Source organism: Nuphar pumila, chromosome 5 (assembly GCF_984573655.1).
Source record: "Nuphar pumila chromosome 5, dmNupPumi1.hap1.1, whole genome shotgun sequence".
Classification (NCBI taxonomy): domain Eukaryota; kingdom Viridiplantae; phylum Streptophyta; class Magnoliopsida; order Nymphaeales; family Nymphaeaceae; genus Nuphar; species Nuphar pumila.
Window position 1 is genome coordinate 103,822,139 of NC_143253.1, and position 17,668 is coordinate 103,839,806.

At 43.2% G+C, this 17,668-nt stretch overlaps 1 protein-coding gene and 1 pseudogene across 2 annotated transcripts; both read left to right on the forward strand.

Annotated features, from left to right (window-relative positions):
• The first annotated feature begins 597 nt into the window (after positions 1 to 597).
• On the forward strand, positions 598 to 17,554 carry LOC149837985 (monooxygenase 2-like). The gene is made up of 5 exons (XM_090008166.1): positions 598 to 818; positions 1,110 to 1,175; positions 1,426 to 1,597; positions 1,827 to 2,055; positions 16,791 to 17,554. The coding sequence occupies exons 1-5, from the start codon at positions 598 to 600 to the stop codon at positions 17,333 to 17,335; spliced, it is 1,233 nt and encodes a 410-aa protein (XP_089864292.1). The 3' UTR covers positions 17,336 to 17,554.
• LOC149837986 (monooxygenase 2-like) lies at positions 13,796 to 16,242 on the forward strand (annotated as a pseudogene). Its single transcript, XR_016432009.1, has 5 exons — positions 13,796 to 14,033; positions 15,249 to 15,314; positions 15,515 to 15,686; positions 15,883 to 16,111; positions 16,169 to 16,242. The product of XR_016432009.1 is annotated as a monooxygenase 2-like (transcript).
• Positions 17,555 to 17,668: the final 114 nt, after the last annotated feature.

Sequence of the window (17,668 nt, forward strand, 5' to 3'; positions counted from 1 at the left end):
TAGGTGGCAAACTTTCTTAAGCCAACAAAATGTATGGGGTTGTTGGCAGCTCAGGCATTTATTTAATCGTTCTTGAAGATAACTTGAAAGGGACAAAAGAAGCTTGACCCGTTTCCAACAAGGATTCAATCGTTCTTGGTATTGAATATATAGGGTCAAAAGAAGCTTGACCCGTTTCCATCAAGGATTCAATCGTTCTTGGTATTGAATATATAGGGTCAAAGCAACCCTGCGTGACCCTGACACCCTTTCCATATGGAGGTGAAGGGGTGGAATAATGTTGGTCCTCTCTGTCTCTCTTCTTTTTTGTTCTTTTGTTCAATGACGTAGCTAGTGAGGCAAAGTGGTCTAAGGTGGCTTTCTATCACTTTGATTGTCTCAGCTGAGCTCATGGTGCTCCTTGATTGGTGCCCACGCCTAGGAAAGCTTCTTGCTTGCATCTATCTCGTGGGGAACAAGCAAACTCTCCTTCCATATATGCCATATCAATTCTAGCTTTGTAATGGTCATGATGATGCACCTATAAATACATGCTTCTGTTATTGTTTTGTGTATGTGTGCCATAAACATAAAGAGAGAGAGAGAGAGAAAGAGGCAATGGAGATCCACGAGGAGGTTGTGATCGTGGGAGCAGGCATCGCAGGGCTCGCCACTGCGATCGCGCTGCAACGGGTCGGACTTAGGTGCTTGGTGCTTGAGCGCTCGACCCAGCTGCGAGCCACGGGCGCTGCCATTTCGCTCCTCCCCAACGCCTGGCGTGCTCTAGAGGCACTTGGTGTAGCGCACAAGCTCACTCCTCAGTACCCGGCCCTTAGGAGGTGAGTAGTATATGACAACCGTTTTCATACTTTTGTTCATTTTTCAGGCACTTATTGTGTATATGGAGGGTCTTGCTTCAATTACTTATTCGTCAAGGAAACCATGCACGTACCAAAACCTCATATCAATGTCTATTATAAACTCGTATCAAAATTTTTAGATACACGTTTCAATGAAAACGTAGCGACGAACCCTTATCTGTATCTCGTACCCGCACCTGTCTTTGCAATTGCATTAACTAGTACTTGTGTAATAATAGTTGTTATTAACGATCTTCTACCTTAATGCAGGGCATATGTCACTTCTCTTTCATCTGGACAAACTCGGGATCTTCCTTTAGTCCGGGACAACGAGAGGTACATACTAATTACTCTCTCTCTCTCTCTCTCTCTCTCTCTCTTAAATATGATGTATTTGGGATGTCAAGTAAGGGGGATGAAGTTTGAAATTTGGATCAGTTAATTTGATTTGATATTGATACACCTAAATTTCTGGGCAAATTAACTGGTGGCTGCCATGTACGCCAAATTTGGATTGGACCCGAACCAGAGGCAAGCTGGATATGCATGGAATGATATTAACATGTTTGTTTTTGGTGCATTGCAGTGATGGACTACGTTTAAGATTGGTTCATAGGAAGGCATTGCTTGAGGCCCTTGCAGAAGAGCTCCCATCAACCGTGATTCGATTCGGCTCGGTGCCATCACACATCGAACAATCGGCAGATTTGTCCCTGGCCATTGTTCACTTAGAAGACGGAACAATCATCAAAGCTAAGGTATGCTCAATTCAAGCTATAGTTTAAGGGTAAAGTAACCACTAACTATGACACAAACTCTGGATCCCACATGGTCCTGAGTCAAGTCAAAACATGACATATCAATAGATATAGTTGCATCTGAATTCGGTATGGTCGAAGCTTACTTGGACCAACCCTTTAAGGCCGACTAGCATGAGCCTTAGTGAGTTGGGCCATTACTGCTATAAACATATGTTGCTGTTCACAGGTGCTAATAGGATGTGACGGGGTTCGATCCGTCGTGGCTCGGTGGTTAGGCCTTCTTGAACCCGTGCACTCTGGTCGATCAGCAGTGCGGGGCATAGCGGTTTTTCCCGATGGACATGGCTTTGAACATGAAATCCAACAGGTGATTGGAGAAGGCACTCGGTCAGGTTTTATTCCCCTCAATGACAAGGAAATGTATTGGTTCAATACCTACAAATCACGCCCTCAAGGTAACTAATTGTCCTCTAATACAAAGTCATTTACTTAAACGTGAATTAACATTGCATTGTGGTAGAACCAGCAAAGACTCGAACGGACTCGGCTGGATCTTGTGGGTAGAACCAATCTTGCAAGGCTGCTAGGACCTTGGTTGACATGGGAATAGGGATATCTACTGATTGGATTGAATCGGATTCGGTAAAGATAGTATCATCTGATTGGTAGTCTAATTCAGATTTGGTTGAGATTTTTACGTTCCAATCTGAATACAGATCCGAGTTCCTATAATATCTAAAACCGTTTACGTGTAAAAACTCATACCCGATTAGCTATTTTTGCTAATCAGATTCAGATTCAGTAATAACTTGTTACATCCAACTCCAGATCCAAATACGACTAGGGCATTATCCAGTTAGGGTGGGCTTGGTAGTGCCTACATCCCTACATGTCTCCGTAGGGGATAATGCCAAGCTGACACTGCATTTTGTTTTAGAGCAGAGCACACACACACACACTTGCCCGATCCATACTAGATCTGGTAGGTCCTGATTCCACCTGATCCAAATTGTGTGCACTTGATCTGAATCTGAAAAGGATTCAATGGGCTATGACTGAATCTGGATTCATATTATATGTGGTGATACTGAATCCAATAAAAACATATCCAAAACATGCTCCTTACAAGCAAAAAATGCAATCAGGTTGCATTTTTTATTCGAATCCAAAATAGATCCCAACCTAAAATACTGTTCCGAACCTGTCCAAAATAATCTGATTAAGTGAATCTGAGTTTGATCCAAATAAACAAACAATTCTTATTTGAAGGATTATTCAACCATATCCAATCCGTTTGCACCCTTATTTTGTGCTAGCTGTGAATTTTCCCTTTTTGGTTATCTTGTTTGGCTTCTCCAGATGTGGATATTGGGAAGGACCCAGCATTGATACAGGAAGATACATTACGGAGGCTAGGAAAGGCTTTTCCAACCAAGTATGTAGAAATAATCAGGAAGTCTGATCTGGCAACAACAACACTAGCACCATTGATGTTTAGGTGGCCCTGGGACTTGCTCTTTGGTCATATTTCCAAAGGGAATGTAACAGTTGCAGGGGATGCTATGCACCCAATGACACCCGACCTCGGCCAAGGTGGGTGCGCCGCATTGGAGGATGCCGTGGTCCTTGCTAGGAACTTGTGGAAAGCTTTGCAGAAGGATGGGAGGATCGAGTTCGACATGAAGGCGGTCGAGGAAGGTCTGAAGATGTATGTCAAGGAAAGGAGGTTTAGAGCTGCTGGTCTCATCACTGGTGCACTGTTGTCTGGCTGGGTTCAAGGAGAGCCAGGATGGCTGATGAGGATGATAAGGGACAAGATCTTCTATCAGATTTTGTTTCGTAGGCTCTTTGATGTTATTGATTATGATTGTGGAAAATTGCCATCAATTAGCTCACTTAGTTGAAGGCTTGTGTAGCTTGCTATACTCCAATGGTATACAGAAGTGTTGTAGGGCTTTGCAATATGCAATGTTTACTAGGCCTAATATTGCTTACTCGGTGAATAAAGAGCATGTTACTTCATGCATCAACCTACTGTTGAACATTGGGTTCATGTCAAAAGAATCTGTCATCTCTATGGGATAAACAATTTTGGGTTAAAATATTTACAAGTCCAATCTTAAGTTATTTGTCTATTTCGATGCTACCTGAGATTGTTGCTCATAGGATCGCAGGTCAATAAGTAGTTATCTTATATTCTTAGGGATAAATTTAATCTCATGGACAAAAAACATAATATATGTAACACCCCGATTTGGGACCTCAAGAGTCCGAGTTCGGTTGGTATTACTTTCCAGAGGGAAGAGTGCAAAGCTTACACAGAGAAAAACGTAGCTAAAAAAAACTTTTCATTTCATTCTCATCAATCAACTTTTCCTTACAATTGTTCATCATTCATAATAAAATAAAACAATTACATCTTATTCAATGACAAGAAAAGTAAAAGATACCAATGCTCTGCTGAAGAAGAAGAAGTTGCTCACAAGTGAATGATCTAATGCCTGAAACCTACAGTTATAATTAAACAAAAATGGGGGTGAGTCTACAACCCAGTAAGAAACAATCATAAGTAAATAAACAACAATTTACAACTGTAGTGGACTCTAAGCCCCTAGTTTTATTTTAATTCTCGATACACTACACATGTTTGTATATTTTAATTTCCCCCATTATTATTCTCAAAAACTCTCTCTCTCAACTATCATTGGGCTGACTATACCGGTAATAGCCATCTATGGGTGTAGCAACCCTGTATAACACCCCAATTCTACATGTTGGCCAAACAATAAACCATACACTCCCAGTGCTTCCCAGACCACCAAGCACTGCAGTGAACCACCATGGGGACCCCACCGGTAGCTAGCCGGGAGGTCAAGCTCTCAATCTCGGCATGGTTCATGCTACATCCTAAACATGATGGTTATCAACCATCTATGATCCTCCAGAGTCTCAAACCAGTATGAGTGAAATCCTAAGTCATAACTAAGTTCACACATTGAACAATATTCTCAAATTCAAAATTCACTTGTTCCCTCATGAGTGGTGCTATGACTAATCATAACACTCTCATTCTTAATCTCATATTGACGTTAGGACTCACACCGCTCTCACTTAGCACGCAATGATGTAGTGTCTCTACATCATTAAATCACCGGCGGCCCACTCTCCATGGTGGTTGCACTCTGACCGCGAACCAGGTAGCCCTTGCCACAGGTCGCCACTTCCGGGATTTAAGGGGTACTGCATGCTGAATTCTAAATATCCATTCATACTACATGAATGAACTAAATGGGACTCTATTTTAAACTTAAATCTCATCACAATGTATGATATTAATGATCAATTAGACATGCAATTATAATCGCTTTATATCATGCATGACATATTACAACTAACATGCATTTCACAATAAACATGTATTTATATTAACTCAGGATGTCAAGTATGCATGTCATGGTCTCACTCAAAGCTATCATGCCAATCACAAAACCTCTTAAACACTACGATAACAAACAACATGAAACAGGTTTATTCGCATCTAAAGTTACTTATAATATTCCTTATCTCAAGTAGTGCTGACACTGTGCTATCTCCAAAATCGAGCCTCATGAAGCTCTAACACTAGGATCTGGTCATTAAGGCAATATACTTTAAATCAGTTCACAAATATCTTACCAAATTACCAAAATGTCATTCCCGAATCCTATTCAAGAAACCACAGTATCTGTATTTCTAGTTTGACTGAATTTCATATGCTATTGGATTTCCCTTTTCAATACAAATCCAATGCATCAAACCTCACTCGATTCCGAGTTTTGAGTGCGAAGATATGTCCATTTTACTGAAATGGATCTCACGGATCCAAATGGATCTCTTGATACATTTCGGATTTTGGGCCACTTCGAGACTATTTTCTGATCCAATTCTGATCTGGATTCAAACCCTGTCTGTTTGGATTCAGATCCTTTTCATAACTGGATCCAAAACTGCTTGACTGGATCTAGAAAGTCTGATTGGGTCCGAACCGGATCCATTATATTCTGACTGGATCCAGGACAGATTGACTGGATCTGGACCTGCTTAACTAGATCCTGGACAGTATGATTGGATCCAGATCTGCCTGACTGGATTCAGGGTAATCTAACTTGGTCCAGACCTGTCTGACTGGGTCCAGATCCAAGACCGATCCAGTCAGATCTAGACCCGGTTAATCTGGATCTGAGACAGGTCCAGATTGAACTGGGTTCGAACTGAAAACCCAGATCCAGACCCAAATGGTTCAGTTTGGATCTTGGTTCAACCGGATCGGTTCAGACTCGATCCGGTCTGAACCGGTTCTACTTGAACCCGAATAACCAACCGGGTTTGGGTTGAACCGGTTCAACCCGAACCGATTTGGCTTGAACCGGTTCGACCTAAACCGGTTCGGCTTGAACCGGTTCGACTTGAACCGGTTCGACCTGAACCAGAATAACCAACCCGGTTGGCTTGAACCGGTTCAACCCGACCCGAACCGGTTTGGCTTGAACCGGTTCGGCTTGAACCGGTTTGACCTAAACCGGTTCGGCTTGAACTGGTTCGACCTGGACCGGTTCGGCTTGAAACGGTTCGATCCGAACCGGTTCACCCATCTCACAAGACCTGGTTCGGTCTGGGTGCGACCCGGACCGACCCAGTTCGGTCTGGGTCGCACCCAGGCCGAACCAGACTTCTTTTTTTTTTTAAACACTCGGTCTGGGTCGCACCCAGACCGACCCGGTTCGGTCCGACCTGGACCGAACCGGTCCCCCCTTATTAAAACAACGGAAGGGGCTGAGCCCCTTTCGATCTCAGGTGCAAGGGGGTCGGCCCCTGCCGACCCTCCCTCTGCACCCACACGCCTGGGCCGGTCTCCAGGGCCAGCCATCAGTGTCGGCCGGTCGCCGGGGCGGGCCGTCGGAGCCGGCCGCCATAGGGTCGGCCGACCCCCCTCCCCCCTTTTCTCTCTTTCTCTGTAATTTTTTTTTTTAACTGTAACTCGCCGGCAGCCATGGCTGTCGGCCCTCTGAGCTCCCAACAGGAAAGAAGAACGAAGAAAAAGATGGGGAGGTCGGACTTACCTCACTGCCGCCGCTGCTGCCGCCGTCGCCGGTGAGTTTCTCTCGCTGCCCTTCTCTCACTGTCTCTCCCTCTGCCGCTCGGTTGGTGCGGTGGAGGGAGGCTGCGTGGGGTTTTTTATAACCCTCACGCAGGGTGAGGATAACCCTCACCCCCGCGGATTTTGGGGGGTGAGGCTTATCCTTCCCCCTCCCGGTACGAGGTTTTCCCTTTGGGGAAACCGCAGTTTCCATATTATTATTTTTTTTTTTAAACTTAATGTTTATCCCCTCCGGCGACTCTGCCGGAGGGGTTTTTACAATTCTACCCCCCTTAAAAGAAGATTCGTCCCGAATCTTACCTGGAAACAAATGTGGAAATTGCTCGCGGATATCAGATTCACGCTCCCAAGTAGCCTTCTTATTGCTGTGATGACTTCATCTAACCAATACGAGAGATAACTCCTTGTTTGTGAGCTTTTGCACTTTCGTGTCCAGGATTTCGATGGGCTTTTCTCTCATACTCAAATCATCTTGCAAATCTAATACAGTCTCAACTGTATCTAATATATGGAAGGGATCTGGCACGTACTTCCGCAACATGGAAACATGGAACACGTTGTGAATTCGAGATAAGGAAGGTGGTAGAGCTAACCGGTATGCTGCCTAACCAACCTTCGCCAGTATCTCAAATGGTCCAATATATCTGGGATTCAACTTTCCCCTTCGACCAAAACGCATTACTCCCTTAAACAGAGATATCTTTAAAAACACGTGATCACCTTGTTCAAATTCCAACTCTCGACGTCTTTTATGCGCATAACTCTTATGTCGACTTTGTGCTATGAGAAAACGCTCTCGAATGAATCTCACTTGCTCTGTCATTCGCTGAACCATCTCCGGTCCTAACAAACTCCTTTCTCCGACTTCATCCCAACACAAGGGAGTTCGACATCGTCGACCATATAATGTCTCAAATGGAGTCATGCCTATACTTGCTTGAAAGCTGTTGTTGTAGGCAAACTTCATTAATGGCAAAATATCATTCCACGAGTCGCTATACTCCAAACTACATGCCCGGAGCATGTCCTCAAGGGTCTGAATGGTTCGCTCTGACTGACCATCTGACTGAGGGTGAAAAGCTGTACTCATTTTTAATTGTGTCCCCATAGCTTCTTGAAAGCTTTGCCAAAATCGCGATGTGAACTTCGAGTCTCTATTTGAAACAATTGAATCTGGTACTCCATAAAGTCTCATAATTTCTCTAATAAACAATTGAGTCAGTTGGTCACACGAGTGAGTTGTCTTACAGGCCAAAAAGTGTGCTGACTTAGTTAGCCTGTCGACAATCACCCATACTGAATCTATCCCATTCTTCGTCTTTGGAAGCCCCGAAACGAAGTCCATTGATATATCCGCCCATTTCCACTCGGGTATGGGAAGTGGTTGCAAAAGATCAACTATCTTTGATGCTCAATCTTTACCTGTTGGCATACTAGACATTTGCTAGCAAACTCGGCAATGTCTCTCTTCATACCATTCCACCAAAACGTATCTTTCAGATCTCGGTACATTTTGGTGCTACCGGGGTGGATGGCATATCTAGAATGATGTGCCTCTTCCATCAACAGATTTCTAAGTTGATCATCTTTGGGAATGCAAACTCTCTCACGAAATCTAAGAAGTCCTTCATCATCAATATTGAATTTTGATTCTACACTTTCTGAGATCTTCTTTCTTACTTGCATAATTTCTGGGTTTAAGGGTTGCTTTTCCTTAATTTGATCCCACAATTCTGACTTCAAGGTGGTTTGCACAAATAATAATCGATCTGGCAAGCATTGAGCTTCTGCCTTCTGATGAGCCATCGAGGAAAATAACTCCCAATCTGCAAGTCTAGCTAGTGCTCCTGTTTTTCTACTAAGAGCATCAGCGATTACATTTGCCTTACCCGGATGGTATTTTAGCTCAAAATCATAATCTTTCAAAATTTCTAACCATCTCCTTTGCCTCAAGTTTAAATCTTTCTGAGAAAATAGATACTTAAGGCTTTGATGGTCGGTAAAGACCTCAAATTGCTCACCATAGAGATAGTGCCTCTATATCTTAAGGGCAAAAACCACCGCTGCTAACTCCAGATCATGCGTCGGATAGTTGACTTCATGTGTTTTGAACTGACGAGATGCATACGCTATCACTTTTCTGTGTTGCATCAGAACACAACCCAATCCTTTGTGAGAGGCATCACTATAAATAGTGAAACCTCCAGATCCAGAAGGTAAGACCAACACTGAAGCAGTGGTCAAACGCTTCTTTATCTCCTGAAAACTTTGCTCACATTTCTCATTCCACTCAAACTTTACATCTTTCTTTATGAGCTTCGTCATAAGATCCGCCAATAACGAAAATCTCTCAACGAATCTCCGATAGTACCCAGCTAATCCCAAAAAGCTGCGAATCTCTGTAGGATTCTTGGGTCTTGACCAATTGGTGACTGCTTCAATCTTTGCAGGGTCTACCATAATCCCGTCTTTAGAAACAATGTGTCCAAGAAAGGACATTTATTCTAACCAAAAAGCACACTTAGAGAATTTGGCATAGAGCTTATGTTCTCTCAGTGTCTGCAGAACTATCCTCAGATGCTCTTCATGTTGGCCAGAAATCTCATGCATCCATTTTTTTTATATATATTTATTAGCCTTTAGGCATGATATGATAGCCGGCTTGGGTAACTTTCTAACATCCTGGTATGTGAAAGTTGGAGTCTGAGGTATTTGAAAGCGAACACACTTTCTTCTACAATCGATTGTGGCATAATGGTTTGACAACCAATTTATGCCCAGAACAACGTCTATATCTTGAAGTCGAGTTGCAACAAGTTCACAGGCAACTGGCAATTTCCGATTTTCACTACACAATTAGGATACACAGTATCCACAATAGTGGTTGCTCCTATAGGTGTCTTTATTAAGTAAGAAACACTCAATCGAGAAGGTGCCACTGGCAACCGCTTTCTAAAAGTTGAAGTAGTAAAACTATATGTAGCTATAGAGTTAAACAATCCATATGTGATATTAAATTAATCGCGTAATAGGCTTCTTATTTGATTCATTTATACTCGTATAAAAATTTTATCACATATTAACGATTACGCCACTTAGTTACTTAAAAAATGTCTTATTTTATTTCATTGCTCATCTCAGTACACATAAATAAAATATTATTAAGCAAACAAGAAGAATACGAAGCAAAATAATGGATAATCGAACTAGACTAAATATTCTTAAATTCATCGTCATGTTATTCTTCGATCTATCTGAAGCTTGGTACTCTTTTTTGAACTCTTTTGCATTGATTGAAGGTTGGTCGAAGGAGAAGTATTCGAGTCATATTGGGGTAAAGCAAGAGTGTAGGTAGGTGAAGTAGGATCAATCGTAAGATTTTCATCCTCGCTTTCCTCTCACAAATTTCCCGAAATCGCTCGCCCTTGCCCAAACCCTGGGTCACCTTGGTTGGCTCTCGCTGCCTCTCGAGCTACTTCGGCGGCCTGAAATGCCGCTCTCCGAGCTTCTTCAGTCAGAAGCTCGTGAAATGGAGGTGGAACCCTCTGGTTTCCCCCACTCATGGCAGCCACATAACTAGCTCGGGACATATGTCGTCCCCGTGCTTTGGCCATACGAGACCCTTCCCGAGACACAAAGTTTGTGTTCGGAGCTGTTCTTCTCCCGATGCCTCCTCGAACCGCCATCCGATTTCCCCCCATCCTCCCACGTGCCGACTTGCTCTCTGACAGTTGCATTGTCGATTCCTCCTTCCGTAAGGTGGAGGATGTGGCCCTTGGGTAGTATAGGGGTAGTTCTGATGATAAACGTCCCGGTCTCCGAGAATGATGTAGATCGGAGGGGGTTGAGGCGTCAACTCTCTAACCCCCTGAGTCATGCTTGTGATGACTCCAATAACCATTGCCATTGCGGCGAAAAACTCCTCTCTCCCTACCATGGAAGGCTCAGCTGGGTCTTGAGCCCGTGGGACTTCGTGGTTTCCTTGTTCGTTAGCCATTCCTAATTACGCAATAATTTAATCTCTAACATGTATTATTCAAGCAGAGACTTACATCTTGTCATTGAGTCTTATTATGAATGATGAACATCTTTTCTGTGTAAATCTGGCCCCTGCCGACCCTCCCTCTGCACCCACACGCCTGGGCCGGTCTCCGGGGCCGGCCATCGGTGTCGGCCGGTCGCCGGAGCAGGCCGTCGGAGCCGGCCGCCATAGGGTCGGTCGACCCCCCCCCCCCCCCCTCTCCCCTTTTCTCTCTTTCTCTGTAAATTTTTTTTTTAACTGTAACTCGCCGGCAGCCATGGCTGCCGGCCCTCTGAGCTCCCAACAGAAAAGAAGAACGAAGAAGAAGATGGGGAGGTCGGACTTACCTCACTGTCGCCGCTGCTGCCGCCGTCACTGGTGAGTTTCTCTCGCTCCCCTTCTCTCACTGTCTCTCCCTCTGCCGCTCGATTGGTGCGGTGGAGGGAGGCTGCGTGAGGGTTTTTATAACCCTCACGCAGGGTGAGGATAACCCTCACCCCCGCGGATTTTGGGGGGTGAGGCTTATCCTCCCCCCTCCCGTTACGCGGTTTCCCCTTTGGGGAAACCACAGTTTTCATATTTTTTTTTAAAAAAACTTAATGTTTATCCCCTCCGGCGACTCTGTCGGAGGGGGTTTTACAATATAAAGCTACTGTCAGAGTTGTATCAGAAGTGATATGGTCAAAGCAAGTCATGAAAGAATTGGGTCTTCCTCATGTCCAATGGCCAGTATTATGATGTGATAATTTGGGCGCCTTATATTTAATTGTCAATCATGTTTTTCATACTAAAATCAAACATATTGAAATGGACTATAGTTTTGTTTGAGAAAATGTGAGTCAATGGCAAATTGAAGTGAAGTTCCCATCATTTGAAGAACAACTTGCACATATTTTAACTTAGGCTTAGGCCAAAGTTTTATAATTTCATAGACAATCTCAATTTCAAATCCATGGAGATCGACTTGAAGGGGCATGCCAAAGTACTTGATGATCCAAAAGCAAGATCCACTTCTACAAAAGAATCCAAAAGAGATAAGAATTACACGTTGATAGAATGCTCTATAGGAAATGAAGATAAAGATGATCATAGCCAGCTCAAGAGAAAACAGTGAATTGGGTCTTTTGTGTGAGAAATTGGTTTATAAAATTAAAAGGATCTATTTTCTTAATTAAAATGATTTCATAGAATGAGTTAGTCTGCCAAAAATCATATCTAACTCGATCGGTCTATTTAGTCTGAGTCGATTTGTCTCTAATACACATACTCGATCGGTTTGTCCAAACCGAGTCTGTTTGTCAAAATTTTTTTATTGCTTGGCTCGATGTGGGCATGCTCAGACCGAGTCATCCTCTGCACCTGACCTAGCTCGGTCTGGGTCATGCCCAGCCCGAGTGATATGGCCAACTCGGTCTGCAGAAAATGTAGATCGAGTCTGTCATTCACGGGTTTTAGAGGTTTTTTTTCTTTCTTCGATCGGTGCCTACCGACGGTGAGTGTAACGGCCAGACCTCTTGCCTCCTCGCGGCAGATTGTTCGTCCTTCCCTCGGCCTTCTTTTTGGTGCGGCAGTTTCGGTAACCTTATTGTTGCAGGACTGTTGTAGCCCTTTTGTAAATGGGGAGGCACCGCTGGCGATCATTGATCGTCGACGGCTGCATTCCCCTTTATATTTTTTTTTTTATCATCGATCATCGGTGGAGATAGCAGGAGAAAACCCCTCTACTATCTCCTCTTCTACAAAACGGTAGGAACAGAGTTCTCTCTATTCTTATACCTCTACAACTCGCTAGCAATCTTACTATTGTCAGTGACCAAAGAAGAAAACAAGAGAGAGAGGGAGACTTAACCGTTGGCCGACGGTTTGCATCATCTTCTCATCTCCTTTTCCCGCTGTCTTTGCATCTCTCTCTTTGTTAGGTCAAGTGAAAAGAGAGAGGAGCACCTCCTGGTTTTTGTAGCCAGGGGTGAGGGCAGGGGTTGCCTCTCTTTTTCTATTTACTAAGAATGGCATTTCTTTTTTTTTCCTTTTCACTTTCCATTTTTACGAGAGATGGAGAAAGAAAAATGTTTCTTCTTTTTCCAGTAACCACCCTAGGTGAGTGGCGTTACAAAACTTGACAGGACAAACTATTTGCTTTGACGTGAAGCTTGTCATGTTAAGCCGGTATTTAATCAAATTTGTCGATGGAAGTCATCCAGCTCCAAAATAGTTTATTATTGAAGGTGACAAGTCCAGCGTGAACCCTCAATTTCTTTTTTGGAATCGTTTAGATCAGTTGGCTTTTAAGCTGGATAAAAGCTATCATCACTGTATCCTGGATCAAATTATTCAGGTTCCAACTGCTCGTGAAGGCATGGACGATGTTGGAGACGGCTTATGTGGCAATCAAATTTAAGAATTCTTCAAACGAGAAAATGATCTCAAAGACGTAAAGAAGGAAGATAAATTCATGGTCTCAATCACGTCAAATTTCTTGCGGATTCACTTTGTGTGGGGGTGACTTTGTTCACCATACTCTGTGTTTGACAAGTGAGTACGAGAGCTTTATAACTACTATTTCTACTCTCAGGATGCTTGGTTGCAGTATATGACTTACTATTGATTCAAGAAAAACGCAGGAGCCAGGTGTCTTTCTTGGTAGAAGGCACCTAAGTGGCAAACTTTCTCACGCCAACATAAATGTAAGGGGTTGTCAGGCATTTATTTAATCGTTCTTTGACAATAATTAGAAAGGGACAACAGAACCCTGACACCCATTGAAAATGGAGATAAGGTGCGGATATCCCAGGGATCAAGACTCAGCTAGTGAGGTGAAGCGGTCAACAAGGCTTTGTATCACTTTCCCTGTCTCATCTTAGCTCATGGTGCTCTTTGCTTGGTGCCCACGCTTAGTGAAGCTTCTTGCTTGCATCTCATATATGGAGAACAATCCAATTCTTCTTCTATCTTGCTCCTCTACATGTTAATTCTATAGAATGGTGCACCTATAAATTTATGCTTGGGTTCTTGTCTGTGCATGTGTGCCAGAGAGAAAGAGAGAGAGAGGTAATGGAGGAGATCCATGAAGAGGTTGTGATCGTGGGAGCAGGCATCGCAGGGCTCGCGACAGCCATCGCTCTGCGACAGGTCGGGCTCGAGTGCTTGGTGCTGGAGCGCTCGAACGAGCTGCGAGCCACGGGTGCGGCCATTGCGCTCTTCCCCAACGCCTGGCGTGCTCTAGAGGTGCTTGGTGTAGCTCACAAGCTCACTCCCCACTACTCTGCTCTTAAGAAGTGAGCAATGTATATATTTACTTCACATATATTCCTTTATTCACTTTGATGCACGTTATATATGGAGGATCTTGCTTCAATCTCAGTAATTGCATCATCATGTTTTCAAGGGCCAATCCGGTATAGCAAAAAAAACCCAATTTTTTTTTTCTTGTGATTGGATTTTTTTTTTCATGAAGGATAAGGAAATGACCCTCCAGATCATAGACCTACAAGCGCTGGCTAAGCCTGCAGTACTTACAGTCACTGTCTAAATGGTGTAAACCCACCCCTTGCCCCCAGGGAGTTGCCAAATTTTGGCTGATGAGCAAGAGTAAGGGGCTCACTGTCATTGGCATTGAACCCTAACCACCTGTTTGGTGGCCGAGGCCCCAAACCCCATGGGCTCTTGTGATTGGACTTGGGGGAATTGATTTCCACTGAGGAGATCCTGCAGAACTGAATGCATGATGTGAACACACCAGTATCCAGAAGTGCCTACTTATCTAGAAATTGGTCTGAGCTGGAACAGTACATTGAGTTTGAGAAAACAATATCCAAGATTCTACTTTTTCAGGTTATTTCTGTTTATCCAACCGCCTCCCTAAGTTTGCTTGGTTTTGAAAATGACTATTAGTACTGTATATATATTGCATCAAAACATGTCGATGCTTACTCATGCTGTCTTAGGGATGGCAGTGGACCGGGAAAAATGGGGCCCCACCCCACCTCGCCCTGTTTAGACCGGAAATGGAGGACATGAAATGGGGATGGAGGTTAAAATCAAAACCTGTGCGAGAATGGAGGCATGAATGGACTTCTGTTTTCTCCTACTCCCCAATCCCCTTTAGTAAAATAACTAAAATACTTTTAGGGATGGCAGTGGATCAAGGAGAAATGGGCCCAGCCCTGCCTCATACCATTTGGACGGGGGATGGAGGACACAAAATAGGGATGGAGTTTAAAATCAAAACCTATGCGGAGACGAAGGCTAGTATAGAGGGCAGAATTTTGAGACCGGGTGGGGGTTGAGACCTTGTCACTGCCATCCCTGTGCTGTCCTGGTTATTTCATAACTTGCATGTTTATTATGGGCTTCCTAATGCTATTTAACATTTGTGAAACATAAACTTTGTTCTAACCTCACATTCTTGTCTTTGCAATTGCATTAATTAGTACTTGGTAATTGTGGCTGTTATTAACAATCTTCTACCTTAATTATGATGCTAAATGTAGGGTGTCTGTCACTTCTGTTTCATCTGGACAGAGTCAGCATCTTTCTCTAGTCCGGGCCAACACCAGGTACTAATAATATTCTCAATTTCTCTTTTCTTTTTTGTTTATTTTAAAATTAAATAGATGATTTATTAGGATGTTATGGGGGGGATGAAGTTCTGAATTCGGATCAGTTATTTTGATGTATGCCAAACTTGGATCTGATCCAAACCAGAGCAAACTAGATATGGATTAGCAATAACATGCTTCTTTTTGGTGCATTGCAGTGATGGACAGAGTTTAAGATTGGTTCATAGGAAGGCATTGCTCGAGGCTCTTTCCGAAGAGCTTCCATCAGGTGCAATTCGATTCAGCTCAAAGCCATCTTACATCGAACGGTCGCCGGATTCATCTCTCGCTACCGTACACTTAGAAGATGGAACAATCATCAAAGCTAAGGTACAATCAATTTGCATTATAGTTTGAGGATAAATTAACCCCTAATTAAGACCCTAACTCAAGATCTCACATTGTCTTCAGTCAATTCCAAACATAACTTATCCAAATGCTAACTTGAACCTTTAAGGCCTACTAGCATGAGCCTTAGTGAGTTAGGCCTTTACTACTATAAACATAGATGTATTGCTGTTGACAGGTATTAATAGGATGCGATGGGGTTCGATCCATGGTGGCTCGGTAGTTAGGCCTTCTTGAACCCGTACACTCTGGTCGGTCAGCTGTTCGCAGCGTAGCTGTTTTCCCTGATGGACATGGATTTGAACATGAAGTCCACCAGGTGCTTGGAGAAGGCACTCGGGCTGGTTTTATTCCTCTCAATGACAAGGAAATGTTTTGGTTCATCACCTACAAATCACCCTCTCAAGGTAAGTAATTATCCAACAAAATCATATAAGTGAATTAACATTAATATATTGAGATAGAACCAATGATCAACGAAGTCTTGGACCAACCCAACTGGGTCTCGCGGGTGGAACCAACCTTGCAAGTCTGCTAGGCCCTTGGTTGACATGAAAATAGCGATGCGAATGGATCGGATTTAGTTGGAATTGGTAAAGATAGTAGTATCTAATTTTATGTTCAGATTTGGTTGAGAGTTTTATGTTCAAATCTGAATCCAAATACCAATCACGTAATATCTGAATCCATTTGCATGTAAAACTCATCTGCTTAGCTATTTTAGCTAATCAGAACCAGATCCAGCAATAACTTCTTACATCCGACTTCAAATCAATTCAATTCAAACATATCCAGAGAGAATCTGGTCCATTTTCATCCCTACATTGGATACAACCAAAGAAGAGCTGAAAGACTGGTTGAATTTAAATTGCTAAAGCTGTACTTGGAAACACATCATGAGTCCCCACTGGAGGTAAATGAGCAAGGACGCGCGCACACACACACATGCATGCACATACACACGCACACATTTCTACCATACTCTTTGTGCTATTTGAATATCTTATTATGGAATATTCTCGGAACAAGTTGAAAAATACTAGCTCTCAAGTATCTCTTTTTGGTTTTCTTCTTTGGCTTCTCCAGATGAAGATATTGGGAAGTACCCAACATTGATACAGGAAGATGTATTACAGAGGTTAGCAAAGGCTTTTCCAGCCAAGTATGTAGAAGTGATCAGGAAGTGTGATTTAGCAACTACAACACTAGCTCCATTGATGTTTAGGTGGCCATGGGACTTGTTCTTTGGTCATGTTTCCAAAGGCAATGTAACAGTTGCAGGGGATGCTATGCACCCAATGACACCCGATCTCGGCCAAGGGGGGTGCGCTGCGTTGGAGGATGCGGTGGTCCTTGCTAGGAACCTGGGAGAAGCTTTGCAGAAGGATGGGAGGATCAAGTTTGATATGAAGGCGGTCGAGGAAGGTCTGAAGAAGTATGTCAAAGAAAGAAGGTTGAGAACTGCTGGTCTCATCACTGGTGCACTACTGTCTGGTTGGGTTCAAGGGGAGCCAGGATGGTTGGTGAGGATGATGAGGGACAAGATCTTCTACAGGCATTTGTTTCCTAGGCTCTTCGAAGTTATTGATTATGATTGTGGAAAACTGCCTGTAATTAGCTCCCATAGTTGAGGGGTTGTATAGCTCGCTATACATGATCTGGTCGTGGACACCATTTTTCAAGACTGGAGTTCATATGCCCAAACCCTATGATCATATGTGGAGCTAATCAACGATAACTAGTGAATACGTTTCTTATAAGATTGCTTTCAATTTGAAGGATTTATTTTTTTTTATAAGCAATATGTAAGAGCATCTTTGCTGGATCTCTAGTTTTGAAAATCATATACACATATGTCTGGATCTCTAATTTTGAAAGAGCGTCTTTGCTGTAAAAACTTAACCATAGTAAAAGGTGCTCAGACTGTGCCTCCTCCTTGCAACTTTCTGCATCCAGCCAATCCA

Excerpts from the sequence above, each read along its gene's own strand:
- LOC149837985 (XM_090008166.1), top strand. The coding sequence starts at position 598 with ATGGAGATCCACGAGGAGGTTGTGATCGTGGGAGCAGGCATCGCAGGG. Across the intron at positions 1,176-1,425 it reads TTAGTCCGGGACAACGAGAG|TGATGGACTACGTTTAAGAT; the intron begins GTACATACTAAT and ends GGTGCATTGCAG. Across the intron at positions 2,056-16,790 it reads CTACAAATCACGCCCTCAAG|ATGAAGATATTGGGAAGTAC; the intron begins GTAACTAATTGT and ends TGGCTTCTCCAG.